Source organism: Argiope bruennichi, chromosome 7 (genome assembly GCF_947563725.1).
Source record: "Argiope bruennichi chromosome 7, qqArgBrue1.1, whole genome shotgun sequence".
In the NCBI taxonomy this organism is placed as follows: Eukaryota; Metazoa; Arthropoda; class Arachnida; order Araneae; family Araneidae; genus Argiope; species Argiope bruennichi.
This window is the reverse complement of record NC_079157.1, coordinates 32868689-32888410: the sequence shown is the minus strand read 5'-3', so window position 1 is coordinate 32888410 and position 19722 is coordinate 32868689. Positions and strand designations below refer to the sequence as shown.

General features: G+C 26.8%; 1 protein-coding gene across 7 annotated transcripts in view; it reads right to left on the bottom strand.

Moving 5' to 3' along the window:
- The window catches only part of LOC129976145 (serine/arginine repetitive matrix protein 2-like), a 31774-nt gene extending 13053 nt beyond the window's left edge, over positions 1 to 18721 (bottom strand). For 2 of the 7 annotated variants that reach the window (XM_056089563.1, XM_056089567.1), the window contains exons 1-4: positions 18447 to 18721; positions 13011 to 13130; positions 11736 to 11894; positions 2841 to 3035 (exon numbers count right to left, since the gene is read on the bottom strand). In XM_056089563.1, the coding sequence (XP_055945538.1) occupies positions 2841 to 3035; positions 11736 to 11894; positions 13011 to 13129 (473 nt within the window). In that variant the 5' untranslated portion in view covers position 13130; positions 18447 to 18721. Of the gene's footprint in view, positions 1 to 2840; positions 3036 to 3257; positions 5619 to 11735; positions 11895 to 13010; positions 13131 to 18446 lie in introns of those variants that run through there. The other 5 variants (XM_056089566.1, XM_056089565.1, XM_056089564.1 and 2 more) reach the window with 5 other exon arrangements.
- Positions 18722 to 19722: the final 1001 nt, after the last annotated feature.

Below are 19722 nucleotides of genomic sequence, written 5' to 3'. Positions count from 1 at the left end.
TATCATTATTAAAAAATTAAATCAAGATTTAATCAGTCAATTAATTTTTTCTCTCTTAAGGTTAACAATAAAAATCTGGCTTCTTTTTTCAACAATTTTTTAAATGAACAAATTACCAATTAATTTGGATGGATACATCATTTCTGAATTTACATTGGCATGGATAAAGATGCATAGCATGACCAAAAATTTTGTATTTGATTTTTATATACGCTGCAACAAATGAAATTGGACATGGATGGGACGTAAATAAAAATTTCCTCCTTCTCTAACTTCCCATATTTAGCAGTTTTGAACTTTTTATTTGCTGCCTTTTAAAGTTAAAAGCTAATGTATACCAGGACGACTAACATCATAAGATTGGCAAAACTGCCAGAAATTGATAACAGCACAATGCAATATTCTAACTGAAATTTTCAGATCAAATTTTTTAATAGAAAATAATAATAATAAATGGTGTTATCACTTCTTATTTCTGATGTTTAATAAAGGGCTTTTTTATATGTTTAATGTTTATTAATTTAAATGTTTAAAAATCTGATTTTCAACCTCTATTCAAAAACAAATAAAATTTTATAACTTTAGTTTGAAAAAAGTAAGTAAAATGTTGATTGTATATTTTAGGAAGAAATGATTTCACAATTCCTATTTTTCATAAATAATGGAAAGAAATTCAAGAAGATAAAAAACAGCTCTGTAGTTACAAGTAAAATGAAAATAAAAAAATAACAGTTAATGCTTTTTTTTTTTAAATAGTAATTTTTAAAGCTAGTGTGAGACTAAATACTGCATTGCCTTAAAATGTCACAACACTTATCAAGTGAAGAATCTTATTCAATAAATTGCTTTAAAAATTTGAATTTTGTTTGAAAAATTCTGAATTGAATTTGAAAAGTGAAGAACTCCCCCCCCCCCCTTTTAAATCATAACATTAACACGTTTAAAATGACTCAACAATTCAATAGTGAAATTATATTATTTTGAATTTTATTTTTAAACAATCAGTTTCAAACTGAGTTCAAGATTAATTTTCCAAAAATTATTAAAACTAAAAAAGTAAAGAAAGAAAAAGCATTAACTCAAGCGAAATTGGAATTCAAACAATCTTTTTAAACCTAATGGTGTAAAAATATTTTTTACTCAATAATATGCTTTGATGATATGGCAAAACTAAATCCTGTTTTTATCTTTTAATTAAATTCTAATTAAAATTTCAAAAAATACGTTCTTAATGAGTTTTTCATTTCCCAGAAGCAACTTCCTGCCACGTTTTAACTTCCTAACTTGAATGATTTATCAATCAGAAACTAACCCCTAAGAGTAGAGAGATTTCAACAGGAAACAATATATATACATCTGTATGAGTTACAAAAAGAGAAAAACCAAAAATCGTTCAATATAATAGAATCCGAACACTAGTACCAGATCTAGTAGATTTTTTTATACATACTAAAACTGAAATTTGTCGAGATTGGTCCAACAAATAAAAATTTTCAAATGGACGAGGACATTAAATAAGCACTATGAAGGAAATCACAATCATTGAAAATCTATGGCTTCAAATTAAAATCTCATTATATTCGAATTTTATGCATCGACTAATGCAATGAATAAGAATTCAATATACATAGATCCCTTTAATAATTAATCCATAATATCACTTTAATAATATTTCTTTAAGGAATCCTTTTAATACATTGTTGTATAAGGTACTGCATCTTAAATGAAATATTAATGAAAACAATGACTCAAACGTGTAACGAACTAAAGAGATTTCAATGTAAGCGTTTCTTGATCTCTTTGGGGCGCTAAATTCACCTTGCTGTATTCATATTTTCCACCTGTTAGACAAATCTGCGTATTTTTCTTTAATAATAAATAAAAAGGTTAAGCATAACTAAAGACTTATAAAGCATAATAAAACTATAAGACATAACTAAAGCAATACTTCATCCTCTTTGAATTCTACTAAAGATCGAACGTTTTACGAAGTCGCAACAAGTATGACGTAGTATGCATTTTCTATTGCCCCCTTGGGATAACCTTCCCAACATTTTAATAAACAACAATGCACATTGTTGAAGAAAGAGTTGATGGGGAAAAACGATAATTAATTTTATTTTAATACGTGTTGGCAAGTCCTCATAAAGTTTTCTTTGCAATTTTCAAGAAAATTAAACACTTTTTAAGCATTTTTCATGACGCTACAGACCTTGAGAACTTCATTTTAATTGAAAAGGTATAATTTTTTTTTTCAAATAAAATGTGACCTTTCCCTTAAAATACTGATAAATTAAACCAGATAATTAAAATCAATTTTTTAAAAATAATTTCAGATTGTACACATATTAAATTATAGAAACTTCTAAGATATATTTTATTATTTAAAATTTTTATCATATAGGGCATACACAAAGTTAGAAATTGTAAAGACATCCGTATTCAACAAAAGAAACATGAAAATATGACTATCTTTTAGATTTGACAGAGGAATCATCCTTTAGGACATGCTGATTTGACAGAGATTTTGATAAAATCCTTTTCATATGGAGAACATAAACAAATGCATTAAAAACTATAATTTTCAAATTATAATTATTTGTAAATGATTATAATATCTTTTGCTTCATTTCTACAATTGGTACAATTTTTTAACATTCCATTCTTTTAATGTTCCATTATATATTATTAATTAAAAAAAGCACAGAAAAGAGACAAAAATTCAGGAAGAAAAAAATTATTATTAATACTCCTGAAAAGTTTGTAGTCTATAACTTGTCTGCTAACAGTCACTCATTGTATCAGAAAAAGAAAATATTTAAAAAGAATTTTGAATGTACCTTCGAGCTTTCTTCTTTATAGGAGGAGGAGAAGAGAGATGGGATCCATGTGCAGAAGATCTAGGGTTTAAGTAACGTTCATCATGATATGGGGAAAGACCACGCATTCCATGTGAGGAGGAGGGAATATCACGTCTAACAGGAGATGGGGACATCTTCCTTTTTTCATATTTAGGCCTTTTTAAGCTGCGAACTCTAAAACATTAAAAAAATAGTGTGTTTTTACATCAATTAGATAGACTTACCTGACACTTGAGCTCGAGATTTCCATTCTCGAATAATAGAAAAATTAAATAAATAAAAAAATAACCCCAACCATGCTTTTAAATGAGTTATTTATCAACAAAAATATGTTAAATGTATTTTCTAAAACAGTTATTCACAATTAATTTATAAAATTAAATTCAAATAACATACCTCATATGGATCAGAAGACCAGGAAAAAATTGGCAAACTTAAGAGCTTGCATTTGTTCTCGAAGTTAATTTTTTGAAATGGATGCTGTATCACCAACTTTTGAGACACAAGAAGGTTCCATGAAAAAAAATATTTGAAAGCCAAGCACGTTTTGTAGTAAAGAATCTTCTGAGTTACATAAGTTTTAATGTGTAAATTTTCTTGCCACAAGATATTCATTGACTGATAAAATACTTTTCAAATAAAGATTTATATTAAAACTCTGAACGATGATCAAATCGATTTGTAGCACATAAAGCAGTATTTTTGACCGAAATGAATTGGCTTCAGTTATCATTTGTGAGGATTCTTTATTACCATGAAGGACACACAGTTTTCTTTTTGCTGGCTTGTAAACAACTCCATTTTCAACATAAAAATTACTGTAAAAGAGTACTTTAAAAAAAAAAATTTTTTTTAAAGAAAATTATAAACACCTATTAGTACTTTACATAATGAGAAACAAAGGAAATTATATGTTTCTCTAGTTCTTGTTTTCTTTAGCCTTTGATTCTGTGTAGATAAATTTTTCTATTCCTGCTTCTTTAGCAATGAAAGTTGCACTTGTATTATATCATCCATATAAATAAAACGCAACAAAAAATCGAATTTTGAGCTTCATTCTGATAGATTCAATGTAAATAATTTTTATTTCTTGATTTGATGATCCAATAAACACACTTAAAAACTGACGATTAAAATTATAGCTAAAATGAATCTATTTCATACATGATTAACAAAGGATCCTTGATAAATTATTACAAGGAACAGCTTTAAAATTAGTTAATCCAAAATATAAAAATTGGAATTATTAGGCCAGTGCAGAGATTTCTTCCAAGTTTCCATCTTCTTCCATCCATTGAAAATCCTTCAGATATCCAATTTTCTAATGCAGAAAAATTTACTTTCAAAATTTATCAGTCACCAATAGGTTACTGAATTTTGAGATTTATGTTTGCTATTCCTGATATTTTATCTCTAAATGTGGAATAAAGATACTATAATACTAAGAAGAATGCTTGTTTTTCCTTTCATCAAAAAGCTCATACTTTTTAAGCTTTTAATGTTGAAGATGCTGCTTAGAAGGGAGGGCAAGGCGATTTTAAGTCTTGCAGAAAACTGATCTCTTGGAGAAGTTGATATGAATTTGAGTTCATCTTCATCAAAGAAAAAAATACTCTGATGATCAAAATCAATCAAGTTTGGGTAATATGTCATTAGTAGAGAAAGTTCAGATTCGAAAACTTTTGAGGATGATACTCAATCTCCAGCTTATAATACAATGACAAGATGATTTGAGATCCATTAAAAATGTGAAGATATTTGCACACATCTCATTTCCAATAATCAGCAAAAAATTAAATGATAAAAAAAAACCTTTATGAAATGTAATTGGTGATGTTACATTTCTCTGCATCCTTTTCTTTTCTTTCTTTTTAATATGAATACTTTTCCACAGAAGTAATAAACTACTGTATATTTATGCACAGTGTAACTCTTAGAAGTAAAGTTTTTGCTAAACATGAAGAAAATGGTTATTTAGAAAACAATACAGATTTTGGTTAGATACTATATATTGCTCAAAAATCAGAGAAAATAATGCAAATAAGATTTATTTTTATATATGTCCTTGAAGCATAAATAGTTTATGGTGGTTTATGCTATAAAAATCAATTTAGATTTTGCTGTATTAAGAATGCTAATATAAATTCAAATAAGTTTTCAGTCATTACTTTTCAGAACATATATAGTTTTGTAGCAGTTGAATTATTCTATCTTTTCTATTGGATAATAGATAGTGATGTCTGATTAGGTATGCATTCCATAGTGCATTGCAATTGTAAAAACAAGGAGACGAGATGCTGTTCTGTTAGAGAGATGTGTGCATAAATGTCTTGTCTTGACTTTTGTGCGAAATGTAATCAATAAAGAAATGTTCCCGAAAACATGGGTCCTCTTGTTTCCACTGAATGGATCATAATGATCTTCATTCCACCACAGTTTAAATATACAGCACTGTAATTATTTTATTATTCATACCCAAACTTCATATACATCAAAATTCTACCTCAAATATTCACTGTTTTAAGCATCATATAAGATGCATACAAATAAAGTAAATGAAGAATAATCTTCTTAAGTTTTATACTTCTTACTTGACTTTCATTCTTATTTTAGTAGCATGCATGAAAAACATTCCCAGAAGTTTCATTAGAAAAATAAATTCAAATACATATGAAAGCAGTTTATTTTAAATTTCCAATTTGTAATAAATAAAACAGCTATCCATAAATATTTTCTGTGGCAATTTTTTAGTAATTTACACTTAAAAACTAAATAGTAAAGGCATGGTTAGGAAAAAAAAAAAAAAAAAAATTGCTGCTTGATTATATAGTATCTATGTCCACAGTTTAAGTTTCTAGTTAAAGAAATCATTTTTGAAGGAAGTCAATTAGATATCTTTGTAATTGATAAAAATTATTTGCAATTTCCCTTCATATGACCTTGATAGTTGAAATTTTTTATTGCAAATAATAAATAATCTTTACACTTATAGTTAGTTCATGTTAAAGTTTTATTTAATAAAAATAAGATAAATATAGAAATGGGATTAATTAAGAAGACCAAAAACACCTTCATACAAAATAAAAGGAAAAGTACCAAAAGTAATTAAACTGAATAATCGAAAACATTATTTCAAGCTCAAAAAGTAAGCAGCACACATTTTGAATGGAAAATTAGCAAGTATGATATTTTTATTTTTCTAAGAATAGATATTAAAAATGGCATTTATAATTCCCTGAGCATTATTAGTAATGTTATATTAAATTTCTTTTAAAGACTGTATTAATTAAATATTAAAAACATATTTGCTGCTAAAGAAAAAGATAATATACTTTATGAAGTAGTAAGATACTGTTAAATAGAGATACTTTAATGTAATATAGTATACTATTTTAAAATCTTGAATTAAGTAAAGAATAAAAAGTATCTAAGTGGAGAAAGATATAGATATAATGATATAGGAGCATGAATAAAAAATAACTGGAAATGAAAAACATAAAGGGTCAATGCATACTGATAAGGGAATTGAAGAACACAAAGAAAGTGAAAGAACATATAAGGAATTTACTAAATAAAAGTATTTGCCAGAAATGTTTATTTATTAATTTTTGCACTATTTTTATCTTTCCATTTGAGTGAATGAAACATTTTCAACTAAACTACAAAGAAAAGGGAACATACTTTTTTATGCTCTTATCTATCAACAAAGGAGCTTTCAAAGACTTGCTAATAAAAACAGGTAAGGAATGTTATGTGTTTGAAATTGAACCATTATTTAGATCATATTACATTATTTATAAATTTTTAGATAAGATAATTGCCAAGAACTCCTGAGTATCACACAAAGACATATTTTCCGCTTTTATATTTGTAAACTTAGAGAAAGAAAAAATTGAATATATTACATAACCATATGCTACTTTTCTTGTCTTATTATTAATTATTGCCTACAAGTTCAATGATTTTTTTTATTTAGAATTTTTTTTAAAAATCCTATTTGATTCTAATTCAATGAAGAGTATACTCAGTTTTTTCTATGTAGTTCTGGTTCAATGATTTCAAGAATTATATAAATGGGGGGGGGGGGTACACCTTAAATTATTCTTTGCTTCTAAAAGTTACAGTATCTGCTATTCTCATAATAATAAAAGCCAAGATTCAGAAAAAAAGTTTTTGCTAAGTATTAAGTACCATACTAAACAAAAGAAATATGTAGTTTCTTTGTAATCAATCAGTTTTTGAAAAGTCTGTACAAACCCAAAAATGTAGAACCTTATCGATACATTTTGAAAAGCATTTTTCATTGCATAGCTGCATCAAGGTAATAATTACTGCCTGGAAATTGGTGCTAATTAAAAAAGTAATAACTAATCATTCTATGATTATATTCGCAAAATATTCTATTACTCAGGATCACATGGATGAGTAGAAGATTTCACACACATCTTCAAATGTTAAATACATGCAATATTCTTTCTTGTCCATAATATATGATTTTTAATCTATTACCCAATCAACAATATATTCAATGCAGCACTGATAAATTCAGAAAACATAATTCGAAATTTAGTAACACTTCCTATTCTGAGAAATTTTTTGAGTAGTCAAATTCAAATAATTTTTTTTATCTCAAAAGGCTTGACTAAACTATTTCTAAAGTAGTATCTTGAATATTGATCAAAATGAAAAAAAAAAAAAAATGTTTGTATTATCCCAGAAAGATTCTGCATGATAAATTTGAAAATAGATAAATGTAGAATCATTTTTCTTGTAATATCTTCTTGTAATAATATAAATGATAATTTGAAAGCAGACAACTATATATCATTCTTTCTTCACCAGTCTTGAATAAGGAGAAAATTTCATCTTCATGATTTTTCTGAATAATATTTTCAAAAAGTAAACAAAAAAAAATATTCAAATTTGAAAAATAAAAACTTCTATTTAGGATTATTGTTGTAGCACAGAAGAGAAGAAATATCATCACACTTGCAATTTAATCTTGATTTCAAAACAGAATGGTAAATTTTAAGAACATTCTTAAAAATTCTCTGATACAAGTATCATACTTGAATTTAATAGAAATTGTATCACAGAGTTCATTTCAATTTTCAAAATGCTATTCATTCAAGATGCAAAATAATGCCCTCCCTAAAATGTTCATTTTCAAGTAGATGCAGATAAAAATTTAAGTAATGCACACTTCATTTGTTAATCCAAACCGCCATCTCGAAAGGTAATAAACTGTGAAGTCAATGATTAGTTTTAAAATTTTCAGATTGCAATATTTGACAAAGAAATAAGCTAGAACTCTCCTTCATTGTTTCTGTAATTTTTTTTTATGAAGTGAAACAAGCAAACATTTTAAATACAAGAAATGATTGGAGATTTTCTGCAATGAGGCAGACAAGTTTAGCAATCCAATAGCTATATCAATTTTTGGTTTTGAAATAATTGAAATTCCACCAATCGAAGTAATACCATCTTTAAAGAGTTTCATTAAGTTGAACCATAAAAAAAATTGACTGAAAGGACATTACTTGTTTACTAAGGTTTTCTGAATGACATTTCAGTTTTTGAAAACAATGCATTATCAGCTATGGAACTTAACACAAATATTCTTCACTTGGTTGCTAATGATGTCTATCCAGGAAATTTCACATATTGGTACCGCCAGAAGGTATGCATACAGTAGGATTTTGGACAATGATATGCCATATCTAAAAAGTTTATTAATCATTGAAGAAGATTAAATAATTTCTTTTTAAAAGGTCATAATGAACAGAGAATGGTAAAAACTAAATATCTTCTACTGTTATTTTTCTAGATATGGAATTCATTTCACTGGGAAAATATCCATTCCTCTTTCACCAATGATGTCATAATCCACACTTGGCAAAGTCTTACCTCCCTCTACTTTTAACCAATCACTACAAGGCGATCTCCAACATAGGTGGTAAGATCACAGAATGATAATTGAGTTTTCACAGCAGCGCTTTCCAGTGATGAATCAAAATATGTTGCAACATGAAGAATATATATATATATTTAAATATAATTCTATTATCTTTAACACATATACATAAGTCAGACAGAAAATATTTTCATATTTTATTGTCAATTACTCTTTGATAATATCACCAACCCAGGAAACTTTGAACAAAAGTACAGGTTGGAATTTCACATGCAAGACTATGAAGACAGCAGGAATCAGATAATGGTAAACTGTGTCAATTTTTCTGTAAATGAATGTATTCACAAAAGGCGTGTAGATCACTGAAAATGATGACAAACTATCTGACAATTATTTCTCTGTAAAAGGGGGTTCGTAATTCAGATACTTTAAGTTGATCTCAACTTGACATGAAGAAAAAGATTACCACAAACTTTGAAATTCTTCTTTATTGGATTGGCCATCTTGGGTTTATTTTTCTATTTTCAGATTAGTTTAATTTTTAATCCAAATTCCAACCTGAGACCACATGAAGACCAACATATGTCATTTGAAAACCAAAATGCACTGATCTATTCCACATAATTTTGCTGTTCATAACAAAGTGTATGTAGCTGATATGCCTACTGATGCTCCTGATGTGACAAATGAGCTGAATTTTATAAGAATGTTCTTTAATGTGGATTTAGTTAACACGGAACTTATTGGAATATTCCAATTTCAGGAGTTCAATCTTTCAGGAGCAGATCATATCTTTGTGAAATGGTTTTTCTTTTAAAAACTTTTGTATTTATCCATATTTCATATAAGCTCAGCACATAATTAACCATGCTAGGTATCCATTGAAGCCTTTGCTAATTAAATCCAACAGAGGTAAAAGAATTCAAAAGAATTTTAGCAAATAAAATTTTTTTTGAATAAATAATGAAACTCAAACAGATAAAATTATTTACCTCTACAGAGAAAAGATAGAAAGAAAGAAAAAAAAAAAAAAACCTGTCTGTAATTATATTCTGTAACAATAACTGATTTGATTTTGATCATTATTCCTTGATATGCATTTCATTATTAATGATAATACACTTTGCTTGTCACTAAGCTATATGAATAATTAAGATGTTGAATGATTCAAAAACTGTATACCACAGATAATTACCATAAATTACCTGATTACCGCAATCATGCTCCTAAATAAAAAAATTTTTGTACAATTACTTAAACAGGTGCCAACATCATAAAATTTGATGATTTCTGAGCTTACAATTGGAAAATACATCGATGCTGTAAGCAAATGACAGGATAAAATTACTGCTTCAAAACAGTAATTGGTAACACTGCTGACGGCAGGAAAGCACTAAATGAAATAAATTTTGGTTCGGAAAATGTGATGAATTCCAATTAAATCAAACAGAATATATGAATTTTTAGAAATTGAAATGTTTCCTTTACTGGCAGTCACAGATAATCTTCTCAATAAATGTAACAGTAATTCTCACTTTTGATTTGAATTTCCAGAAGCAAAGTAGATGCTGTTCCGAGACTGAAATTTTTTGCAATGTTGAAATTTGTAAATGAAGAATGCATCCAGATTTTTTTTTTAAAAAGACAAAATCAGCAACAACAACAACAACAACAAAAATCCTCTGTCTATGCTTTTAATAGCTGTTAATAGACAAACTTGTCATTATATTCAAATACTATTTTTTTTAAGTTGTCATCATCTATGGCACATCATGTAATTCCAGAACACTTTAGCCTCCAAAACTTACAGTAACATCATTATTGAATATTAAACATATTTCTTTGTAGGAAATTAAAATTTCCAATATTGATAAGTCATATAGAGTTTGATGTTTTCTATAGAAAATGTTCAATTTTGATCAAAAGATTAGGTTTGTTGTAATTTGCTGAATACGTTTGTACTTTTAAAATGATATATTGTAGCAGCATGGTTAATTTGAAATATATGCCTTCTGAAATTGGAATAAATATTTAAATAAATTCCAGATGAAAAATAATATGCTGAAGAGAAAATATTACTTTGTATATCTTGCAACAAAAGATTCACATTCAGAAATTTCTTTTCTTTTCTTTGTCAAATTTTAGTCAGTAACTTTAGTAGATGGAAAGAAATTTCCTATTGTCATTTAATGAATTTCATTTATGCATTCTGTATGAAGATTAAAGCCACCAAATTCAGAAATATTTATCAATGAGATAATTCTTCTTCTCCTTTTTTTTTTTTTTTTTTCCCTTCTTAGCAATGGTAGCCTTCTGTTAATAAAGTTGGTGAAAAATTTTATTCAAGCAATCAAATGCATTGAAAATGTAACCAAATAGCATTTTCCACTCAAACCATAAAAAGAAAATTTGGTTTGTAAACTGAGGCTTTGAAAACAAAATATTGGGTATGGACAAACCTGATAATTGTAAGTATAAAAAGAAATCCAACGAATAACGGTTAAAATAAACTTCAGTCAAAAGCAGAACATAATGTTCTTATTTATTCTTTTTTGGACAAAATACTTTTTCAAACTGCTGGAGAATTTTTTTAGTTATTTCATTTTACCTTTATTCATCATCATGGAATTTCTTGGCAAAACCCAAAAGGATATTTCCTGCTAATATAAGTTATTCTGTAACAAAAAGAGCACTTTAAAAGAAATGCTCCATTGGTTTCCTTACATATATAATATTTTCAAGCAGAAAACCAGAAATATCGTATTTAAACAAATACAATGGAGAAAGGAGAATTCCCACAGAATTTACTAAATTTGGCCCAAAATTTTCTGTTTTCATGTTGTATTTAGAATAGTCTCCAATCGTATGGTCATGAACCGAAATGGAAAGATGTAGATTTGAAGCTTGTGTGTTTCAAAACACATGCTCGATGTTTCAGACCATATCAAGAAATCAGATACCTGTCCATTGACATAGGAGAACCTTGCATATTATGACGAGGTATTGACCTTTGAGGTGGTGATGCTATCGATCGCATTCTGGGTGAATGAGGGCTTTTGCCAGGTGGCATAATTGTGCTCCTTTTCATCCCAGGAGATAAGTTTTTCACTGATACAGGTCTAAAAATGAAATAAATTGAATAATTAAACAATTGCACTGAAGTAAGTACAATAACTCAATTATGTGATCTAAAAAAAATTGGATAAGCACAATTCTATAGATTCATTTCCCACTGAAAATACTGTGTTATACCAAAACTCATCTATATTTTCTGATTCTTAATATAGGTTAGTACTTTATAGATATTTCTACACATTTTAAAAATTCGAGGAATAAATACAGGGTGTTTATAAAGTCCCGGACCCATTTTGATGTTTAATAACTAATAAAATAATGAAGATTTAAACAAACTTATGGCATTTATCGATGGAATAACTCATATATTTTCCTTTTCAGGTTTGAATATTTTTACTTTTGTAAATATCGTCTGCACGTGTGGTTAATTTCAGATAATTTCATTTTCCAGTCTAAATATCTGTACTTTTCTAAATATCGTCTGATTATTAATTGCATTTTTCTCTCTTTTGTTTTTGGCAACTATTGCAATGTTATGTTTACTTTTGATGTGTTTGTTCTATGTAGTACTTTTGTATGTGATGTTTTATTCGAGCGGATATTAAGGAGAATGCATACACCACAAGAGAAAGCACAGATTTTATGGTGGTTCATAGAAACGAAATCTATAGTGCAAGCACAGAGAAATTTCAGAATTTACCAAAAAGATCCTCCAACGTTTTTAGGAGGAGAGTGTCGAACATTAATGACCTAAAAGCCAGAATTACAACCGCAATAGGCTCTGTGGATGCCGACATGCTTGCCGCTACCTGGCGTGAAATTGACTATCGACTTGATATTCTCCGTGCGACGAAGGGGGCACACGTGGAAGTTCATTGACAAGGGTCATGAAACTTTTTGAGTCTATTTAACCATTTATGTTATTAATTTTAATCTATCTTTATTATTTTATGAGTTATTAAACATCAAAATGGGTCCGGGATTAAATAAACACCCTGTATATTACAAACATTTATAACAGAGAATTTTTAACCATTCCAGATAATTCATAGTCTACTGCATCATTCTGTACAATGCATTTTGATTGCAAATCTACTTACTATTCAATGTTTTTTCAAGAAAATTTCACAGTTGTAGTAAAAAAATAAAATAGTATTAACCTTGATGATGAATGCAATCGAGGAGAACCACTTGCATGAAGAGACTTCTTTAAACCATCTTTCCGCACTGGTGATGCTCTTGAGCCTTTATGAAGCTTATGCGATTTTATTTTCATCATTCTGTAAAACGAAAAGAGAAAAAAAATCTCTAATGATCAAGAAACAAACTTACCATTTTTTATAAAAACATTTAAATTATCATCATAAAATTAATTTTTTAAATAACATATAAAGATAATTTCAGAAAAAACAATTTGTTTTCAAATATTCTTTTATATAAAATCGAAATAAAATGTTAATATAAAGAAATATGAAATAATCACAACCATTACAAGCATGATATTTAATAAAAAAATCTTTAACATTTCACTGACGCTCTTTATTTTAAAAATATGTATTCTTATATCATTCACAAAGTATTAAATTTACATATCATAAATTAAAACAATTATTAAAGTTCATTTTAAAAAGATTTTTCAAAAAGAGAGAGAGGGAGAGAGAGAGAGAGAGAGAAAGGCATGAACACATCAAACTATAGTAAAGACAAATGATTTAAAAAAAATTAAGGCCATAATACATAACATCCCCATTTCATCATAATAAATTTGATCCTAAATACACAGAAATATCTATAATTACTTTTTGGTCACACAATACAAACCTTTCACAGAATTCTTTACTGTAGTTAGATTTATATGAACTCAATATTCCTTTAATTTAAATTTTAATAAAAATAAATTCTAATATCATTCATGAAAAAAGTATTATAAATTAAAACAATTATTCAAGTTCATAGTCAAAAACAACTCCATACAAAAAAAAAGAAGAAAAAAAAAGTAATCGAATGAGTAATCCACATAACATAGGAAACAAAAGTGTAAAAAACACTCAAATCTTGCTTTGTACGAGTTGTATACTGACTGAAATTTACAAATTAGTAACTACTATTTGGTCAAATTAGTAAATACTATTTGGTTTATTTCCATTTTATTTGAAGACTTGTTTCAAGAGCATATATTCTAAAGATTTTTTCTGAGCATTAAACCAATTTTTAAAGAGAATATTTTACTATGTTTTGACAAATTTCTACTGAATAATTATATATAATTTTAAAACATTTGTCCTATAAAACAAACAGAAAAGTATTGCCGAAAAATTTGCATTTAAAATAAAAATGAAAGGTTGATTTTCACAGTGAGTAAATCTTTTAAAGTTGCAAAAAGTTCATTTTTTTAAAAAAAAAATTGTAATTTATAGCCATAAAAAATATATAAATTTGTACCTAAAAACAAATTCTCCTACTTATTTGCAGTACTAAACATTAATAGATCAATTTCATTTTTTAAAATAATTTATCTCAAAATACAAACATTTTATTTTGTAATGTGAGTCGCACCTTGTGCTGCTTGATGCATATACTTAATGGCATTTTAATGTATACTAATGTAATTTTTAAGATCAATGGGAGTTTATATATATATATATATATATATATATATATATATATATATATATATATATATATATATATATATATATATATTAATCATGCCTACACATAATTATTTAGTAACAGTGAATTATGTAATTTTATTGTTTTTAAAGGACAGATTTTAAAAAAATAATGTTATCAGTAAATTCTGGCTAGTGACTTTCTAATAGATACACATTATTTATATATATTTCATATATTTTAAAAGAATTATTACCACTCATAATTGTAAAATTAAGTTATTTTTTATAGGAAATTTCTTAATTAAAGCAACAGCAGCAGAATGACAAAAAAGGCAAAGAGAAAAACTGAAGCAAGAAAATAAATATGATGGATATAAATAGAAATATTGTCTTTAGATGAAGGAATATAGGAAAAGAAAACATGAAAAAAATAAAGAAGTTGCTGCATGTAATTCATAATGAACCGAAAAATAAAGAAAGGAATTACTCAAAATAAAGGGTAATTAAATTCTGATATAAAAATGAAAAGCAATTAAATAAAAAAAATATAATAGAATTACCTCAATGAATATACAAACATACGAGTGCATTAGAAAAAGCCTTAACTAAAGTAAAGTTTGAACAGTTGACTGCATCATAAAGAAGTAGTAAGAAAATTATTTAGCAGTGAATAAAATATAGATTTGAATAAAAATTTACAGTGTTCACAGAATTCATCACAAGAAAATTCCTTATTCCAAGACACTCTAAATAAAATTTTAAAAAATTATGAATTTATTATTTATTAGGAAGGAAAGATGTGCTTGCAATATGGATAAACATTTTAAAAGCAAGCTCGACATCTTGTCTATTCCAAAAAAGAAGTATTTGAGCTGTTCAAAACTGATATTCTATCAGAAGTATTTGGAAAAAGTGAAGTCTCTTCAAAGCACCTAGAGTCTGTTCTCTTAATCAATAAGTTGCCACATAAAATTTACTTATATGTGTGTATAATGAGAATTTTATTAATGCAGCAAATGCATTGCATCAATACATTGAAAACATTCCTGCTTATTCATATTATTTTCCTGAAGAAAATTTACTTCTTGAAATTGTTGATTGAACCAATTTAAAAATATGCAATAATACTGAAGATTTTCAAAAGTGACTAAGTATATATAAAATGAAAATATTGGAAGAAAGACACAACTCATCAGCTACTGAAGGTAGAGAGTGTTAGTATGTAATGTAATAGATCTCTAATCTGCAATAGATCTTGTGCCACAATTTTTGGCACAAGGTCTGTAACATTAAGGCAATATTACTACAATAAATATCAGCAAGTCAATTCTTTGTAAAATATGCATCAATTGATCATATCAAACTATCAAATGATTTCTTTAACGATTCGAGTAATCAAGTCAATTATCAAATGATTCAAGTAGATTTCTATCAAAATTCTTTCTTTTTTTTTTATCCTTCCGTATACACAATATTGGTAACAAAATCACATGCATATTTTTACTGTAGAGTTGTCTTACTTTGGTTTCAATCATCCTGTAGACTAATGTCAGACTTTCTAAATCATTCAAAAGAAGCAGCAATATGCTACATTTCACATTTATTGGATAATATCCCATGTGTATTAATATACAACAAATAAAAATTTGTTAAGACGGTCCTTCATTCCAATTTAAGAACAGATTTGCTGCTGCATCACATCTTATGGAGGAAAAATTCAATTGATGGGATTAGAAGTTTGAAAAGAAGAGTATTGATCAAGTAAAAAAACATAAATGTTTAGTAATTAATTTTGTAGATTTTGTTCAAGCTACAAAAAGAGCTGAAGCCAATATTCAAAGCCAGAAAATTACTGAAGCAAATATCTAAAAAATTCAGCACATAATAATGGGACAGTTCACCATTATTACAGGGCATAAAAAGAATCATTGCATTAAAGTTGAAAATAAGAAAAACCAGTGAAGTTTTGATATTATCTGATAGCAAAATATCTTCAACCATTATCTGATATTAAATGTGATGAGTAGCATGAAATTGAATATGATGGTATATTACCGAGAAAAAATTACCAACTGCATCAATGAAGAATTTGAAATAAATACGATATAACCTGAAAAACTGAATATAGTCAGCAAAGGAAGATAAATATTTTATCCTAGTTTGAAGTTGCTTTGGAAATTAAAACTTTTAACTGCATGATAATCGGATCATTAAAGTAATTGTAATTTATTTTGAAATACATGTAGAATGTAATTTTGACTAGTTTTATTCACATTTTTATTAATTTGAATTAATTAGTTTGTTAAAATATATATAACTAGATACAATTATTGATTGGATTACATAATGCTTCATAGATATCTAAAAAATGAAATGATTTGAAACCAATATTTCATTAATTCTAAATACTTAAGTGAAAAATGTAATGCGAGTCACACACAAAATGTTGATTAACATAAATGATTAATAATATATATATATATATAGTAAACACAGCAGTTGCTTCGCCAAATAGAAGAGACTTTTGGAATTTTAACTTCAATTTAGTTCACCGCAGGAGGCATAATTTTCATACAAAGAATAAGCAATGCATCAATCTACATTGTGACGCAAAAGCAGAAGAGAAATTTTTTCCTTCAGTGATTTTGCTAAGGATTTCTTTTACATGTGTCAATTTAGGAAAGGGAATGCTAGGTATCTTTTAAAGAATGTAGTAAGCATTAAGGATTTTTATCCCTTCATTTAGAGTGTGAGAAAATGCCGAGACCAGCAGTTTTATAGAGCACATGTAGAATTAATTAAATAAAAAACTGAAATTAGATAAGAAAATAAAGGATAATTTTTAAATGAAATTAGCACAGGCTAATTTAAGATAAAATTAGGAAATTAACTTGGATTTAAATTAGATCAAGTGATATCATTACATATATATATTTGCGTATATCATAAATAGAAAATACTATTCATTGTATAGAATATTTCTTTTACTCTGCGTGTTGGAAGAAAAGCAATTCTAACTTCACATTAAAAAATAAAACTTCATTTTGTAATGCGAGTCACAATGCCAAATTAATGGTCAAGATACCATCTGTTGAATTAAATTTCAAATTATACACATCCCAAATTTATCTTATCCCTACACTTAACTTTTTTAAAAAAATCAAAAGTAATACTTTTTTTTATATAGAATTTAATTTTTTTAAAAAATGTGTCAAATGGTAAAACAAGTTGCAGGGAATTGCCCAAATGATAATAAAGATAATGAAATTCAAGAAATAAGATTTATCATGTTTAACAGCTTTATTTCATGACAACAGTTGATAACAAACACTAACAGCAGCATTTTCCAATTTTTTTCATCAATACAATTTCTGTATAGACTTCAATAGTTTCTGTATTTTTTCATTCTTCTGACTATCAGTTTCTGTAGTCTTGACTCTAATATAATAATTGAAAAATCAAAGAGAGAGTTCAACCTGTTAAATTTTTCAGAGGCAATTCAGGAATAACAAGGGGCTGAGAAGCACAAACGTATATATGATCTCAAAATTCAATGGTTTAGACCTTATAAAAATGGTTCTGATTAAATTTTTTAAAAGTATGCCTTATATTTGATTTAGATAGAATTATATAGAAACATTTATTAGAATAGATAGAATTTATTAAAAAACATTAATAACTTTGCAATTTCAGTTTTTTGTTAATTTCGTGCATTAAATGAATTGATAAATTTCCCAATCGTGTACAAGATAATTTTTCTTTGGATAATAAATCGAAATTTATCTAGATTAAATATTTAAAAGTATAATACTAAGCAATACATATAACATTGTGTGATATAAGAAATTACACATATATTTTTAAAAAAAACTAAAAATCTAATGTGGGGGATACAGTAAAAATTATTAACTAATAAAGAATATTCAAAAATTGCATTGGTAAGAAAAAACATTTAATTAAAAATTTTCGAGATAAACTCACTATTTGCTTTCTTTTCAGTCTTCAATATATATATATATATATAAACTTACAATTGCGATAAGAAAAATATATGTATGAAGATCACAGCTACAAGTACCTAAAGCAGCTGCACGTCAAATCAGCAAAAAGGAAGTAAAAATTGAAGTTTATTTTCTTTCTTGATCATTAAATAATGATTGGACAATAATAATAACAATAATTTTCCAAAATAATTCTATATTTTTTAGAAAATAAAAGGAAATCTATTTAATTTATTTTCTAAACATCTTTAAGAGCTCACAGTTTCGGTTATGATTACAATAAAAATTTTAATCCCAGAGCTAAAGACTCACGTGATTGGACAAGTTTCAATTTTAGTTTGAAACTTCCGGCAATAATGTGCAACGGTGGATAAGTTTCAAATTTTTTAGAAAATAAAAAGAAATCTATTTAATTTATTTTCTACACATCTTTAAGAGCTCACAGTTTCGGTTATGACTACAATAAAAATTTTAATCCCAGAGCTAAAGACTCACGTGATTGGACAAGTTCAATTTTAGTTTGAAACTTCCGGCAATGATGTGAAACGGTAGATAAGTTTCAAATTAACTTCCGATTTTCATCATGCCAAACGAGCAAGAATATCGCCTGTTTAATCCGCACTTTGGCATGTCAATTTTGATCTGCAAGCCTCCAGATAAGTAATACAATAGAAATCATCTTGGAGAAATGTTTGGAATTTAGCGATCTAGTAAATTGAGATATTTTTAATGAATTTCTTTCTACTACACTTTTTGATCTTTCAAACAAAAGCGCATGCATTAAAATGTATTTTATACTATATAAATTGATCATAAAAGAAAAAATATCACGATTTCTAATATTTGCTGGTATCAACAAATATAAACTGATTTTTATCAACAATTTTAATTGCTGATAATAAATTATTTTAAGAATAATATATATAATAATATTAAGAATAATATTGAAGAAAAATTTACAATCAGTTTAAAGCTCTTTGTAAAATGACTTTTATTCCAATAGAAACTGCCCATTACTCATGTAAATTTAAATACATTATCTCTTCTATGCATATATTTTGTAATTTGAAATTAGCTGTTTCATATATAATAGAAACCGTGAATGAAGATGGTCATTTTTTTTAAAAAAAAGTGAATTATTTCTTTTTATTAAATTTATAGAAAAACAGTAGAATTTTTATTTGCTTGATGACGCATTCAGGAAATTACTTTGATATTTAGTGAAGTTTTTTTCTGTGGTGCGCTTCTAAGTTTTA